Genomic DNA, 16,756 nt, shown 5'->3' with positions numbered 1-16,756 from the left:
ATTCAACAGTGAGTGCTGTCAGACACTTCAGTCCTTGTAACTATTTTAGAAATCCAAATTCAGTTTGCACTGCCAGAGCACCCCATGCTGCTCTTATTTATGTTTGTATAAAACCCATACTGTACCACTGCCTTCAGGAGATCTATTGTGTGTTCACACTGCCTGGTGGCAGAATTTGGCTCACGGTGTAAGTCCATGTACATCTTGTGGGGTGATCTGCTGCTCCAGTAAATACAGCAGGAGAACTGTGCAGGTATGTTTAGTCCTACACCTCACTAGTCCTTACTAGCTGTAACTATTTGCCTCAGTGACACAGACTGGCAGAGTGAAGGCAGGATTACACTTTGGGCATTTTCACACTTTAAACAGAGAGAAGAAAAGGGAAGGCAAAGTACAGACAAAGTTAGGAGGTTTTTGGTTTTTTTTTCAGAAAAAACAGACAATTAATTGTCATTAACTGTTACAGCCTGACACCAGCCAGGACTGCAGTGCTGGTACTCCAGCTGCTGGAATGTTTTTCTGTGGTCATGATGCCTTTGCCCTGCACTTCCCTGTGCCTGTGCTCCAGCCCAAGCTGACCCAGGGAGAGGCAGCAACCTTGTGCTCAGGCTGCAACCCAAGCAGGGCACTGGTCATTGTGGTTATGTGCCAACTCCCCAAAAGACATGTTTACTAAAGAGTAGTTACAAATACAACCAGCAAGAAAATAATAATTATACTTAGTCCTGTTCTTCTTCCAACAACACCTCTGTGGCAAGGAAGGATCATCATTCCCTCTTGAGGCATGAGGAATGGGATATGGAGGGGTGAAAAGCTCTACCAGCTGAAAAGGTAGACCAAAAAAACAGAGTAAAAACAAATGCATGCATAACAGAGGTACAAGATAAACTGTTTTATAAAAATTCTGTGGGAAATTGTTAGCTTTTGAAGACATCCTCCCCACAGTGTTTGTAACCCAAATCATGCAGAGCTGAAAAGATGAAGTGTGCGGTAGACCAAAAAAACAGAGTAAAAACAAATGCATACATAACAGAGGTACAAGATAAACTGTTTTATAAAAATTCTGTGGGAAACAGTTCTTAGCTTTTGAAGACATCCTCCCTGCAGTGTTTGTAACCCAAATCATGCAGCGCTGAAAAGATGAGGTGTATATTGACACAAACAAAATGAAGAATGAAAAGGGGACATTTTGGCTGTTTTTATCAAAATCCCAAAGAGGAGCATGTGGGCAGTAGCCTTCTCTGCCATCAGTGGCTGCTGTGCTGCTGGCCTGGAGGGCTTGAGTGCCTCTGCACCCCAGATCTGTGTCCGACCTGCCACTCCCTGAAGCTCCCTGTGCCCTGGCACGATGCAGCTCCTGACAGAGAAGCTGCTGAAATGGTGCCAGTTTTCACAGCCAAACAAACTCACCTTTGTCCTCACCACAGACTCACTCCTGGGCATTTCTCCCCCTCTCTGCTGTCCAGAGGCAAGTCAGCATTTCTGCCTTACTCAGACACTTGCTGAGTTCTACAGCACATTTCAGGCAATTGTTTGGTTTCCTTTGCTGGAAAAACTGGCTTTTTCTCTTCCTCACCCTGGTTTCATACAAGTACACGTCAAACTCAAGATGAAGCTGGTTAGGGGTCATTCCCCTCAAAACCTCTGTGGGATCTGCCTTTGCCATCAGGAAGCCACAGGGATCTCTGACCAGCCTGGAGTGGCTGTACCCAGGGAGGTCTCCTGCCCACCTGTGCAGCAGCAGCAGAGCGTGTGCCTGGCTGCTGTAAACCCTGACTGTTCCCTCTCATTTCTGACTTCAGGAGTGTTTTTCTGCCCTTTGGTCTGGAGAACACACTCCTGGAAGGACCCACTCCAGAACAGGAATGTCCTTGTCAAAGCCCTCCCTCCAGCAGGGAATCCCCCCAGGAGATTTCCTCAGGCTTTCAGTGCCCACAGAGTGCCTCAGACAAAGGGCAGCAACAACACATCTCCACCAGGAAGCTGGGGCCGTGTCTGGCTCAGTTAAACGGAGGCAATTTTAGCTCCAGATTCTATTTATGCATTTATTTAACATTGCTAAAGCTTTTCTGTTCTTCCCTACCCGTCCTCTCAGCTTGGCCTCCCCCTGGACAGGCACCAGCTCTCCACAAGACAATTTTTATGTCAAAGGAATAACATTCTGTACCCACCACTGCCCTCGCAGGTGTCACAGAATGAGCAAGGTCCCCTTCTCACTGCCCCACACTTGGCATTTACACACAAGAACTGTCACTTAAATAAACATGGTACTGTGTAAAAAAAAACCCAACAGAGATTAATTTCACATTCACCTATAATTATACTTGAAAAGGACAGTGGGCCTCAGCAATCCCACCTTAAAATAAAATTAAAGCCTGCTTAAACTCTCTGTCTGGCCCACTGCTCCTACCAACAGCACACATGCATTTGTACATGTTATTAGATTGACGTTGTAGCATCCTGGACAAATCAAATTAATTCAAATATCTGCGGGTACAAAACACTGTAGCTGATAAATGAGCACATAAAGATATGCAATTTTCCCCTGGCAGTTTATTATGGTATGAAGAAAAAAACATTCTGTGCTTGAAGCTGACGTTATATTACAAATGTATTGTGAAGTATGACGTGACTATTAAAATATGATTACACAAAGTATGAACATTTTAAGAAGTTTACAGTACAGCGAATCTTTTATAAACAGACTCTTAAATATACAGAGGACAATAGTAGCTGACAGAAAAACATCAAAAATTAACTATTAATGTCTGTAGACTTTTCCCCTGAAAAAAGTCTTACATTAAAACAGAAATTATGAAAAGCCTTAAAACCAGGAACAAATCACCTGTACACTACAAATATACATGGTAGAGGTGCACAAACCAGAGCTACCTTTTTGCTGAAGGGTTCAGTGGCTGGGAGCTGGGCAGTGCCTGCCCAGCACCTCCTGTCCAGTGCGGCCAGCACGGGCCACACCACGTGGAGCCGGCGATGCCAGGCACACACCACCAGCACTGAAGGTCACCAGCACACACTCCTGCAGGACAGCGCTGCCACAGCGACCTGCTGGAGCGTGTCAAGCTGAGAGCACGCCCAGGATCTGGCAAATGGATCTCTGCAAGCAGATCCCTGAATGCACTGGGTGCCTGGATGGGACCTGTGTACCAGGTGTGGTCTGCAAGACTAAGCAACGAGGAATCAGCAGCTCCTTTTAGGGTTTTTATTTATCTTTTTAATGCAACTTTTCAATCTTTCCTCTTGATATGGGAGAATAAATGCCACGTTTGATTTCTGCTTAGTCTGGTTGCAATGACACCTCTAGATCATGTGTTAAGTTATGTCAAAAACATAAGTATTTTATGCTGTAATACACAGTATTACTGAAACTAACAATATTATTTGCATATTTATAACAAGGTATAATGAAATCCCTATAATAAAACCAAAAGTTATGCTATAGATTTATTTACAAAGAGTCCAGCAAAGAAGTATAAATACTTCTACATTTAAGGTTTAGGAAAACATAATTTACAAAATATTCAAATATATACAGTCATCTGAAAAACTGCCAATATTAAACTTTGATGCAGGCAAAGAATTGGCTGAGTCTATTCCCTCTGTATTGAACGAGGCAGTGGCTTTCACGGGTTGTCTGTTCTGTTCAAAGCCATACGTGTGTTATTTACAACGAGGCCGCTTCTCTCCGAGCTAAACGTGTCCAGAGCTTTGAGCATGCTGTCCCAAAATGTCATCTATCATTGTCAGATTGTTCAACCACTCTTCGTCGTTGCTGCTGCTGCTGTTCTTCATGAGGGAGTCGAGGAAGTCAGTGTCGCTGCAGTTGGCAGGCATGATGGAATTGCTGTGCTGGGACACGAAGTCGTACTGGGGCAGCTCAGCAGTGCTGCCCATCCTGCTGAAGGCATCGGGCTGCCCACTGGAAGGGTAGCTGGGCGGGCCGAGGCCCGGGGCAGCATTGAGGTGGTTAAAACTGGACACTCCCTGGGGCAACGATTTCATAACATTCATAGCTGGCAGCGGTCCCCTGGTTAAATTGTGTCTCAAGTTCTGATTACTCATTGAGCTCAAGCCCTGGCCAGACTGTGCCATGCTCAGTTTCTGCATCTGCCTGACCTGGATGCCAGGAGCGATCTGGTTTGGTGGCACCACAGCCTGCTGGGAGAACGCCTGGCCCGGTGTGCTCGGCCTCACGCCCTGTTTGGAGAACACCGTGTTCCCAGAAAACTGCTGCATGCTGGTGTCCATTTGGCTCTGATTTGGCATTCTTGGCACAGTAGTCGGCGTCCACATCTGGGCTGATGAGTTGGGGTAGACGTTGGGGATTCTTGGCATGCTCGGCTGCCTCAAGTGTTGCTGTGTTGCAGAGTGATTTGCCAAGGAGCCAGAACTGAAGCCTCCCATTGGCATTCCCGGCCTCACAGTGGAGTGGCTGTGAACAGTCTGGCACCCCGAGTTCATCCCTAGTGAGTTCTGGCTTGGCCGCAGCGGGATGTTAAAGTCAGAATTAGGTGGAAAAATCCCCTGCTGCTTGCCAGGGTTGTGTGGAATCATCACCATCGTCCCGCTGCTCTGGCTGGCGGTGGCTGAGGCCATGCCAGAGCCCAGGGTGCTCTGCAGCATGGCTGGGTTTGACGGCAGCATGCGGTGGTTGGGCGGGGGAGCAGGAATCACCTGGTTGCAGTCAGGAGGAATGGGCTGCTGCACGGCTGTGGACAAAGACACACATTAGCTGGTGAGCACAGATTCACCTTGGAACATGGCTAATCCTTTAAAAACTGCAGCTCTTTCTCTCATGCCACGGGGGCTTCTCCTTTGCTCTTTGTAACAGAGTGCTATGGAGCCATAAGGATACAGGAATCTCACAATATGTGATAAAATGCAAAATACTTGTAACTCAGGGCAGAGAATCATTAAGTGTCTCTATTTAACCAGACACCAGGCCCTGGTACCTCAAGGATTTTCAGACCATTTTCAGGCCATTTCCTTCCTTACCTTGAAACTGGTTTATCTGCTGAGCCGCAAACAAGTTCCTCTGTTCAGATGTTACTCCCAGCATGTTTTGTCTCTGCTTTTCCTGGAAAACAAGAGGAATAACAGTGAAGCAAGTCTCTTAACAACCAAAAGAGCAGCAGACACTTGAAGTGTAGCCACTATCATTAGCAACCTCTCCCATCCACCCTTTACCCGGCTCCTCCAATGTGACTCAGCCCAGACAGTTCATTTCAGACTGAATTTTAATTTCTCACATTCCCCTTCTTGCAGAGGTGTCCTGATGCCAGCTCAGAACTGGGAACTGCAACTTTCAGTGGATGCTGTGCAGGCAGCCAAACGGGAGCTGGACAAACATGGAGACTCCTGGTGTGTTCACCAGGCTGAGTTAAGTGTGCTGCCACTGGAAGCTCTGCCCATGTGCACCATCCCCTTGAGTGCTGCTTGCCACTTCTAACCAGAACACAGGAGCCAGGGATCCCCAGCAGGTGTTCCCTGAGCAAGGCATTGCTGGGCTAGTCCAGGTGATCTGAGTCTCCCTCCATTTAGCCCCAGAACCCAGCACTGCACTCACATCCCTGCTGTGGGCAGCAGCTGTGACCAACACAGCCTCACATCTGCTCTGCTAAATCCCCAGGGAGCCAGAGAGAAAGGCTCACATCTGCTCTGCTAAATTCTGCTCTGCTAAATCCCCAGGGAGCCAGAGAGAAAGGCAAGCATGGAGAACATCTCTCTGGGGCTGATTCACTTCCCAAGCCTCCCTTCTCTGCATCTTCCCTCCCAATTCTGTGGCTGACCAAAAATGACATCAGGGATATGGAGGTGACCAAATCCTTCCCTTGAATATGAGGGGGGAAATCGGTACTCAGCTCTGGCAGAGCAGCACTTGGCCTCTCTTGGCTTCATGCTAGACTCACCACAGCCTCAGTCTGACTCAGCCTAGCAATTCCAGAGTCACTCTCAGTGCTTGCTGACTGATCATTTCCTCATTCCAGTTAGTCCTGTCCTTCCCAGTGAGGTGGAGAGCACAGCACCCACAGAGGCACTGGGCACTGTACCTGCATCAGCTGCCGTTTCATGATTTGCTGCTTCAGTAGATGGTTCCTCATTGTGTAGCCATTGACCGTGGCCGGTGCCGGCACGGAGCCGCCGCTCGGGATGGAGCCCGGCTCCTGCAGCCTGGCCACAATGCCAGGGGTTTGATCCTGCCAAGAAAGAGGAAAAAAAGAAAATTAATCTCATCAGGGAGGCAACAACAGAAGTCCTTAGTCTCTTTACTGATGCCCTCTCTTCAGTTTTCAGCTGTCCCAAGGCCAGAACACCTCATGGACTCACATGGCCTGGTGTGTTCCAGTGAGGACAGTGAGAGGTGGGGGAGTGCTCTGATTTCTAAGAATCAGCACAAGAAGACGTGAGAGAAGCTAAAGGTTAAACCAAAATTCCTCGTGTGTTGCCCAAGGCCATGGGACCCATTCACTACCACTGCTGCAGTCACAGGGCTGCCTGGCTGGCAGAGGGGTGGGAGTAAAGCATCACATTTCTCTCAACTTCTCCAACTATTATACTGAAATGCAGAAGGAAAGGAAAGTTGCATCAGGGTAGGATTTGGCATGTGAATGTAGAGGAAAAACCTACAGGAAAAGAGCAAACTAAAGGCAAAGGAATGGAAAGGATGCCATCAGACCCAGGACCCAGAGAAATAAGGAAGATGTGGGCCTGGGATTGAGGTGGTTCTTGTGGGTTTCAAGAGCAGATGAACAAGAAGAGGTCACTGTGAAAGGAGAGAAGAACATACAAAAATGCAGGGCCAGGCCATGCCTAGGCAAAAATCAGTAATAAATACAGTGAGCCCTGCTCCTGCCTGGCACAAACCAGCCTCTTTCTAAGTCCTCAGTGAAAGATCCAAATTGACTTTGACAGCTGAGCTCTTGCCTCCAAAGAAAGAGCACAATGGGGAGGAGAGAAAAAATAATTCACCAGAACATGGTGAAGACACAACCCAAAATGGAAAAAGAATTTAAAAAATACTGAATGCTAAACATCTTAGGAGCTGGCAGGTATTCAGGGAAATACAAGAGAAAAATGAGGGAAGAAATCAGGGCCTTCCTAAGGACAAGATCCTGTGAGTGCTGTACCCAGGAACAGCAGCACCAGCGTATTCCCCGTTCTCTGTTTTCACATCCAGCTTCTACATAATTTATGATGTATTGTTATTATTGGAAGGGAGAAGTATGTATATTATATCCAGCATCCTTAGCTGGGCCATGCTTCCTTTGTTTTCAGAGTGGAAGCCCACATCCTTTGTTTGAGAATCAATGTTATCAGGAGATAAGCAAGAAGAAAATGGTTGTTGCCTTCTGACATCTGACAATTAGAAGCATGCTCAGCTGGAGAAAACAGGATACGAGCCCTGTTTCAGAGGGGCCAGAAGGAAGCCTTGAAAGGCATTTGTCACCAGGAAAGCTTCTTGAGCCTGGGGCACCTTTCCACAGAGGCTTCACCATGAGGAATCATCCAACTCCTTCCAAGACATTCTTTCTAAGAGGGATTACCAAGAAGGTCACTGAAATTACTCATTTTTATGGCGCCTCCTTTTGTTGTAGCACTTTGGTCTATTATGCAAAAGCACAATTGATGAAATGTAAATGCCTGCTAGATAATTTACTAAAAGACACAAACCTGCAGCTCATCACTGCTCTCATTATCATTCCTATTCATGGGCAGTCTCGTAAGACTAGATTTTATTACTGGTGCCTTGCTTACAATTCTGCTGGACATTTCTCCTCCTCCCCCTTCCCTCCTACCCATTTTGCTCCCTCTCTCCCACGGAAAAAAGAGGAGGGGAGGAAAAAGTAAATATGATTTACTACAGATGTAAATATGAAAGTTCATTTTAAGCTGGCAGGCTGCTTTCATGTCAGACAGGATTCTGCAACCACAGTTAAGCTTTGAATAATGCAGATTGCCTCTGGGGGAATATTTGAAAGTGGAGAGATTCAGTTTGTGTACTCTGCACATGAAAGATGCTGAAATGTTCATACCACCAAAATCCCTGCCATCTATCCAATTTCCTCCAGTCTTGTGGTGCACAGAGGGTCTGTGCTTACTGAAGCAAAGGAGTTTTAGTGCAAGGACAATCATTCTGATGTCTTGCTCTGGGCTATTGCATTAACAAGTCATAACATAAAAGTCTCTTTTCCTAATCATGTCCACCTCATTCTAATTTCTCCTAAACATCATCAAGAAAATAATGTTGATGTTTCCATATTATTAATGGTAAAGAAGTGTAAATCACATTACTAATTGCAGCTCTTGTGCTGTGGTGGTACAACTGCTTAATTATATGGGATTTTCTGCAGGCACCCTATAGCAATAATGACAATCAGCAAAGTTCATTTGCAAATACACTGAATGGGTTGCTGAGTTTTTCAGAGCAAAGTTGTATAACACTTAATTAGCCAGTAAAGAAACAATCTAGAGATATGCAGTTTGCTTTTGGGGAAATTAGGACAAAATAGCATAGCTGAGAAGCCAAAGAATGAGTTCGAAATCCTGACTTCTACAAGTTCACGTTTAGGTTAAGACAAAAAAGAAAAACAGAAAGGAAAATGAAAAAGTTCTCTCTTTTCACCACTAGTGGGAACTACTGTATTCCTGTACAATAAAAAATAACCACTCGCACGTCATGACTAAGAATAGCTATGGTGTAGTCTAAAGGACACTGCAATCTGTACCAAAGGTTAATGAACTTTAAACATTTTTCCTTTTCATCACTTCCCAAGAAAAATCACTTTCCTTCCCCTAGTAAAACCAAGCCAAAGAACCATAATCTCAACTTGTCTGTAGTTTGGTTTTATACCATTATAAATTCAGGAAGACAGCAAAGAGAGGAGGATTCTGCTGCCAAAGCTGGGAATGCTGGAAGTGGATGTTCCCACTCAAGGGTCCGTGTGGCTGAGCTGTACAGCTACAGTGGAGGGAGCAGAGAACTACGGGAGGTTCTGACTCTTTGACTTAAAAAAAAAAAAAAAAAGCATTTGCATACGGGTATCATGTTTTTTCTCCATTTTCCCCTCCCCTTTCACTTAAAAAAAAAAAAAAAGCAAAAAAAAAAGCATTTGCATGTGGGTGTCATGTTTTTTCTCCATTTTCCCCTCCCCAAACTCATACTAAAATGGGCAGAATCCGGCAGAATTCCTAACTAACTGGCACACCACACAGACCTGGAACTGGAGAGTGAGTTTGGGAATGTGTGTTCCTGTTGCCAGGCAAAGTGTCACGGCAGGTCCAGAGCTCCTGCAGCACCCCCTGGGCTTCCCAGTGGGGCAATTTCTGCTCAGAAAGGCCTTGGGGAAAACTGCACAGCTCTGACTTAGAATCCCATGGACTAGTTCCAAGAGCAGGGAGAAGAGAGGCGGTCTCCAGGCTTGCAGGAAGGTGTAATGCTTCAGTCACTGTCCAGGCAGAGTGTCCCTGGCCCAGCCCAGTGAAACCAGTGCCCTGCAGCCACCGCTCAGCCGCAGCCAGCCTGGGCTGGGACAGCAACCAACAGGCAGCTGCTGAAGGGAAAGCGTGCACACCAGGCCACTGAGCCCCACCATGGGCATTTATCAATCTACATCCTTCCAAAAATCCACCGGCGAGCTCGAGCCCACCATCAGCAAACCCACAGCTGCAGCAAATAAACGTGGAGATGAATTGTTCTGGGTGAGCATGGCTGATAAACTTCAGTCCTCAATTCTTAGTGATATATCCAGTAATCGCTTTGTGGCTTCACTTAAGCAAGAATGAGTAAATTTATGGCCCCTAATTCCTCTGAATCCTCATTAACAAACAGTCCAAAAAGAATTTAAAAGCAAGACTTTCTGAGGAGCTGAACCAGAGCTGTAATCATCTTTGGTAAGTATGTAAAAAACCCTCTAATCTTTAATAAAGAGCATTCATTGTTTTTAGGACTATGTGAAAATACTAAACTCATTTATCATTATTAAACTTTCTCATCTGCTCTTACAGTGTAACTCCAAAGAATATAACAAAGAAATTGTACATGTTAAACTGTATTGACTTAAGCCCAGAGCTATTGGAGATGTACAATTTTTTTCAGTGAGGGTAGGAAGGGGACTGCAGGCTGCTAGACAGTCTCATTTATCCTGTACTGAAAAGACAGTTATCTGCACCAAAATGGCTCTCAGAAAGGCACATTTGCTTTATAAGAAATAAGCTGCCAGGTGAGACCATTCAGCATTATGTCAAAGGCTCAGACAATAAAACTAAGTCATGAATTTGAATAGTTAACAGATGGACTAATTAGAGACTGAATTCTTAGTGGTTCTAATAGATAACCAGGTCACAGCAAGGTTACTGAGGGAGAGGCAAGCAGCACTGCAAATTTCAGTAGATATTTGCAGAGCTGGGGAAGAGCCACACTTCCTAACCGAAAGCATTAGCAGTACTGGAGGAACAGAAAAAGAGCTAATTGAAAATATCTCTAGTACCTGAATTTAAAAAGTTTATTCCATTCAAAAGACTCTGCTGATTTGAGAAATATTCCCTCTACTTCAATGGGGCATCCAGCTGAATCCAGTGATTTCAAAGCTTAAACTAGAAGGGCTGTTGAGATGAGCCACAGCATAAAAACAAAAGACCAAAGGAAATGGGGCACGCAGGGTGGATGTTTGCTCCAAGTACATAAGCAGGACACACTGCTTTTTCCACCAGGTTTGGGGTTTTTTTGGCAACCAAAGGTAACTAAGTTTGAAGTATATACCATGATATCACATAGTAAATATAAACACAAGAAACAACCAGAAAACCATGGCTGCAGGACTTGAGCAGAGCCATCCTGACCTGCTCTAAGGCCCTGGTTCCTGGGCTGGGGACTCGTGGGCGATCTGTGCTCGTGGCAGGGACAGCTATTCCCTGGGGGTGGGGTGAAGTTTCACAAACCAAGTTTTGTTCTGTATTTTTAGAACATCTGTTACAAACAGGGAGTTCTGTACTCTGCTGAGAAAATGCAAATACTAGTTTCAAACTAATGCCCCTGCATTTCTCTGCACTCCCACCTGCCCCCTGATTCATCCTCCTTCATCCAGGGGTTGTGCTGCATCTCTTTGGTGGGGACTTCAAGCTTGGGCAACAATTCATTCTGAAGCCCAGGACTGAGACCCCAAGCACAGCCACACTGCAAATACTACAGACTGAGCAATTAAAACACCAGCAGTATTAAAGCTGTCTCACCCAACTTCATGGTTTTAAGTTTCATGACTTAGAGTGACACAGAAGGCACATGTAGACTCCTGTTGTGTAGTGACTTTGTGCATACACACAGGAAACCTTGATGCCACCTTCACAAAGAAGGCTCATGGCCTCCACAGCTGTTAATGCACTCAGATACTAAAACAGTGACCTATGCATACAAATAAAGCAAACAAAATCCAGGTCAATTTGTCAAAAGGATCGTGTCAGCCCCCTCAAGAGTGAGATGCCACTATCATTCGCTTCATGCAGAAGTCTGGGGCTACCTGTGCTTCTTGCCTCTGGTTCTTGCTGCTAACAAAACTCTCCATCTGCTCTTTGAAAGTCTTCTGTCTTTTTTTCTCTTCTATTCTGCTCACAATTCAGAGATGCTCTTAAAGATAAAACAGCCTTTCAGTTCAGAAATGCTCCAAAGCTTTCTGTTTGTTTGCGTGTTTGCTTTAGCACAATGTATGAACATTGATAAAACAAACTGTGCAGTTTGGTGGATCTGGGCTTTTTTTACCCATCTTTCAACCATTTACTTGATACACAAGCATGTGAAATACTGCCAGACTCAAGTTTCTAAGCTTATCTTGGGGGCTGTCAGTCAGGAAAAGGCTTTGTTTGAAGACTGTAAGTGATCCGTGGGTATATGGTTTGGTTAAAAAAAATCTAAGATTTTTGTTCTTTTCATACAGCATGAGCATGTATAGTTTCCCTGAAAGATAGTTCTCCTTCCTTGCTAGGAGCAGTGACAAGATCACCACACCTGGGTAGCAATTTTATCAGGATCTTCTTTCTGCCTTCAAGCAAAGCAGATGAAACACTGATTTCCCTGTAGGTGTTCTTATACTTCATGCTGTGCAAAACAAAACAAAATTCCATCAAAGTATCCAAAGTGCTTTTAAAATGCACCCACAATTCTAATAATGATGGAAACTGACTCCACTTCCCCTCTTAAAAGAAGAAATTAATTGAATTAGATAAAGCTTTTGTGCAAAGACTTTACCAATATTGTCAGAGCTGGTTTCATCTATCAAAACACGTCCTTAAAGAGCAACAGCAACCAGAGCAACAGAAAGACAGAAAATCCAGAGTGAATTATTGCAATGGGGATTTTTGTCTTAGACAAAAATGCATCCTTTAGCAGGCATGTGGAAATCAAGCTGTGATGCTGTTACCAGCACCAATGTAGTTATAAGGAACATGGGAAACAGCTCTGGGAGCAGCCAAGAGCTTGAGGAATGGAAGAGCTGGTGTGTAAGAGACAGACACAACCTTCCAGGGACTGCAGTGCTTGTAAAGAGGTGTGATCAAGATTCTAGCAACAGCAGCTCCCTTGAAAATAGTTCCTTTGGCCCAGATAAACTCCCAGGCCACGGGTGAAGGCAGCCTGGAGAACTGCTTTGATCCACCATCCCAAATGCAAGGCAAACCTTTCAGGAAGACTCTGCGAGGCCCTGAGGGCAGTGGGACCGAGGTGCCTGCAGTGCTCACACTCTTTTCTTCCACCTGAGAGCAGCACTCTGGGGTCAGGCTCATCCAACACCATCCTTTAACAGAAACTGTGCCTGTTTGTCTGTGTATGCACCCAGAGATGCAGGATGGGTGGTTTGTGCCTCTCTGTATAACATATAGTCATGATCCAAAACTGAATTCTCTGCACAGAACATATATTTATATTGGTTGTACAGCTGCCATGACTCTCCAACCCTTGACACCACACTCCTGTTCCCATGGAGGGCAGCTTGCCTATAAATTGAATGAGATCATCTAAAACTGTATTTATCTCACCTAATTTCAGCTGGTAGTCCTGCCTGTCTCTACAAGGTTGTGCTAACTGTGATGACAAACTACAATACCTTGTGTCTTATAAAGTGGTTTGACTTGAGCAACCCTTGTGTTATGTCAAGTCATGCTCTCAGAGGTGTCGATGAGATTCCAGAGGAGTCAAGTTAGCTCAACACCCAGCAGAAGCTGCTGCAGGGAAGGGCAATGACTGGCTGGTAAATTTATGTATTAGGGAGAGCAGAGAGATCTGATAAAAGAAATACTGAAGATTTCATACTGACAAAGTGAAAGTCAGAAAATTTTGAGCTAATGGGATAAATCAGTTCTCTACCTGCCCATTTCTGTAAAGATCTGTGAACTGCAGTGAGGTGGTCTGGATCACTGAGATTTTGAAAATCCCCTGCTTTCTCCATTAACATTTCCTTTAATTTCTTTTTCCTTGTCATGCAAAGGATCAATTTGCAGAGGCAGATGCCCAAGTCTTCTTCACTTTCAATACTAGTTGGCTGCCTAACAACTTCTGAGAAGCCCTTTGCATGAAAACCTCCCCACATGCAAAACCCAGCATAATTACTCCTGATTTCTCAAGTAAGTGCACAAACAAAGCATGCTCTGGCACAAAGATCACATCACTTTTTCAGTATTATACTTCTCACACCCTTACTCTTTCCTAACAGATGAAACTAGTCCAACACCTAAGAAGGGTTTCATCAGATTCTCTGCTAGTGTCAAAAATCAGGTGTCAAAAATCACCACTATAACTTATAAAACAAAATGCAGTAATCAATAATATGCTAAAATAATGGATACAAAGAAGGTTGTGAATAGGTAGTCCTCATGATAAAATTTTTAAAACCATGATATTGACATGTTAAAAATGAAAAATGTGTTAAGGTGACCTTGAGTATAGGGAACAAGGAGCAATTCCATTATGTTTTTAAATGGAAATTATTATTAAAACACCTGAAGCTGAACTGTTGTAACCAAGTCAACTCAGTCTCCCCTTAAAAAATCCCTTTTCTCCCTTTCCATTCAGATTGTATTTACAAACTGTTAGATGTCTCATTTTTTTCTTGTGTCATTTCATTATTACAGAGTTGAGACTAGCCATCTGCAGCTTCATTTCATAAAGCTCTGATTTGTCCTTGGAGCAAGGTCATCCAGAACAAGAACATAAAATTCTGCTTTCCTCAACTGACAGTTCTTTATGTCTTCCTGTAAATACTCCCTACTAATTTTAAATAATTTTGCCACTTCAAACTCCCCCTCATCCACACTGAAAGGCTGATATACACACATATTAATAAGGATCTTGTCATTTAACCACTGCATGTCATATTAGAAGCAATTAATGGTGTTTATTTGCTGATAACACAGGCATTTTGAGCTCCAGCTCAAGAATCCCCGGTAGCTCCATGTGACTTGCAGGATATTAGCTATGGGTCAGAAGCTGGGATCCCCCCATTCAGCATTATCATATGCTTGGAGCAACTCTGTTTTCTATCAAGCAGAAAAAAAAATGCAGTCAATGTACAAAAATTACCAGCTGCTATAACACCATATGATAGGTGAGTGATAATAAAACATCACTAGGTGTATGTGGGTTCATTAATCGAAACCAACAGACCGGTAAAGAAAGATTTTCAGGCGCATTGCACAATGTTCCAAGCTAAAAACAAAGAAAACTGAACATGGAATTTCTACACAGATCAGATATGACTTGCCATAAATTCTGGAGCATCTTCTCTGAAGCAGACTGCTGTTCTGGATTACAGCAAAAACCAAACCAACAAAACAAAATAAACCAAAAAGGCAGGCTAAATTAAATTGAGAATCTTTAAAAGAACCACCAAAAAGAAACAGGGACGTTTCTGACTGAGAATAATCAGCATTAGCTCTGGGGGTCAGTCTCGTCCCCGATCTCTGCCTGCAGATGCTGCCAACAGCAGACTGAAGGTCCTGCTCTAATCTCCAGCACAAGGTGCCTATCTTTTGGCACTGGAAAATTCATTACTGAGCGGATGTGGTGGATTCTGAGATATGCTCTGCTGTACGCAGCCATCTGCCTCACAAATAACCATGGGAGAGCTTCTACCTGGGTGTCTCTAACAGCCCCAGCAGCCCTAGGCATGGAGACATGAAGAAACTGGAGGTCTGCTTGCAAACAGCCCTGGCTCTGTGCTGAGCATGCAAGACTCCGAGGAGTTCAGCCACACAAGCAAGTGTCCCTTTGGACACACAGCTGAGGGTGAGCTCATGAGAGTGTAAGCATGCAATTTGTCAGAAGGAGAAGTGGAAGCTGGGATCATTACAGGTGAATTCCCAAGCCTCTAAAGGAGATGATCTTGAATGATGAGTTTGTTTCGTTGCTGAGTCACAGGATAAAAGCCATTTGTATGGACTTGGGCTTACTTGATGAGGTCCAGTTTCCAGTTCTGTCATACAGAGATTCTTCACGTGACTATGGGCAAACAACTTCATTGCTCCCTGTCTCGGTTTCCCTCCAAAAGAAATTAAAGTTCCTCCCAGAAAGAATGAGGGAAAATTCCTGAGGCAATGTAAGGGTTTACATCTGAAACGTGCCTCTCCCTTGCCCTGGGGTCATGACCCCACAGACCTGGCAGAGCTGCTTTCCTTGTTGCTCACCAGTGAGAGGTGGAAGGGCTTTTCCTGCTTCACTCCACATACAAGTCATTGTCATGTTCTCCTCTCTGCACCTCTCCTCCAGGTCTGGCCACAGCTGGTTGCATCTCAGAACAACACTAAACTACACGAGTTGTAATGGTCCCCCAGGGCCTCTAACCTGGCTGCACAGCCCAGTGGAGTGCAGCATGTCCCAGCCACATGCCCCATGATCCTGTGACTTGCCCCTTATGTCCTCAAATTAATTGTGCTAGCAACAGCTTTGGACATGGCAGCACCTGGAGGATCCCTCAGTGCCCAGCTGAAGCTGTGTGAGGAGTGCTCGGTGCTGGGACAAGTCAGCCCTATGTTTTGTCTTTACAAAAATAAGAGACTGGCTGAGGTAGTTTCCTGTGAAAATCTTGGGATCTTCCTGCAAATCCTGCTTGATACTTTGACAACTTCTACTGCAGGGAGAATGGTCCAGTTTAACTCCACATCCTCTCACACATCCCTGTCTTTACCCTGTTCCATCCATATTATATGTCCTTCTCTGTCATTTACATTGCAGAGGTTTTTCATTCAATATTTACCCGTGATGAGAAAACCTTCCAAGTGCTCCCCAATACCATCTTGTCAGCCAACATTTCCCTGAAATTCTGTGGGATTCTGGTGTTTCTGTCCCTTAAGATAACAGGAGTTTAGGAAACACGTGCCTTTGAACATTTGGCCAGCCTCACTTCTGCTGCAAGGAAAGAGGGATGTGCACAGAAGAGGCTCGGAGGCTGGAGCCTGGCCACGCTCCCTGCGAGGCAGGCATGCTGCAGAGCACTGCACGTGTCTCTCCTCCCAGACACTGCATGTCAACAGTTAACTTCCCTTTGTTCCCATCCAAATGATTAAGCTTAGAAGCTTGCCTGGTGACATCACCAGAGTTTAAACATGCTGGATATGGTCCAGGGAGCCAAAGTTATTGCTGACCCCATGGTTACTGATCCGCTCTGCAAGTAGCTGATGTCTGCTCTCACTTTATGAATTATTTAATGGGTTAAAGACTGGTCAGATCTTCTTTATGCAATATACAGCTATACATTGG

At 44.7% G+C, this 16,756-nt stretch overlaps 1 protein-coding gene across 1 annotated transcript in view; it reads right to left on the bottom strand.

Annotated features, from left to right (window-relative positions):
• Window positions 1-2,533: 2,533 nt before the first annotated feature.
• The window catches only part of MAMLD1 (mastermind like domain containing 1), an 81,185-nt gene continuing 66,962 nt past the window's right edge, over window positions 2,534-16,756 (bottom strand). Inside the window, exons 3-5 of the mRNA XM_039717334.1 lie at window positions 6,069-6,215; window positions 5,014-5,095; window positions 2,534-4,727 (exon numbers count right to left, since the gene is read on the bottom strand). Coding sequence (XP_039573268.1) covers window positions 3,709-4,727; window positions 5,014-5,095; window positions 6,069-6,215 — 1,248 coding nt within the window. The 3' untranslated portion in view covers window positions 2,534-3,708. The remainder of the gene's footprint in view (window positions 4,728-5,013; window positions 5,096-6,068; window positions 6,216-16,756) is intronic.

This window comes from Passer montanus, unplaced genomic scaffold (assembly GCF_014805655.1).
Source record: "Passer montanus isolate IOZ18808 unplaced genomic scaffold, ASM1480565v1 scaffold38, whole genome shotgun sequence".
Classification (NCBI taxonomy): Eukaryota; Metazoa; Chordata; class Aves; order Passeriformes; family Passeridae; genus Passer; species Passer montanus.
The sequence above is the reverse complement of the archived record's forward strand: the minus strand, read 5'-3'. Positions and strand labels throughout refer to the sequence as shown.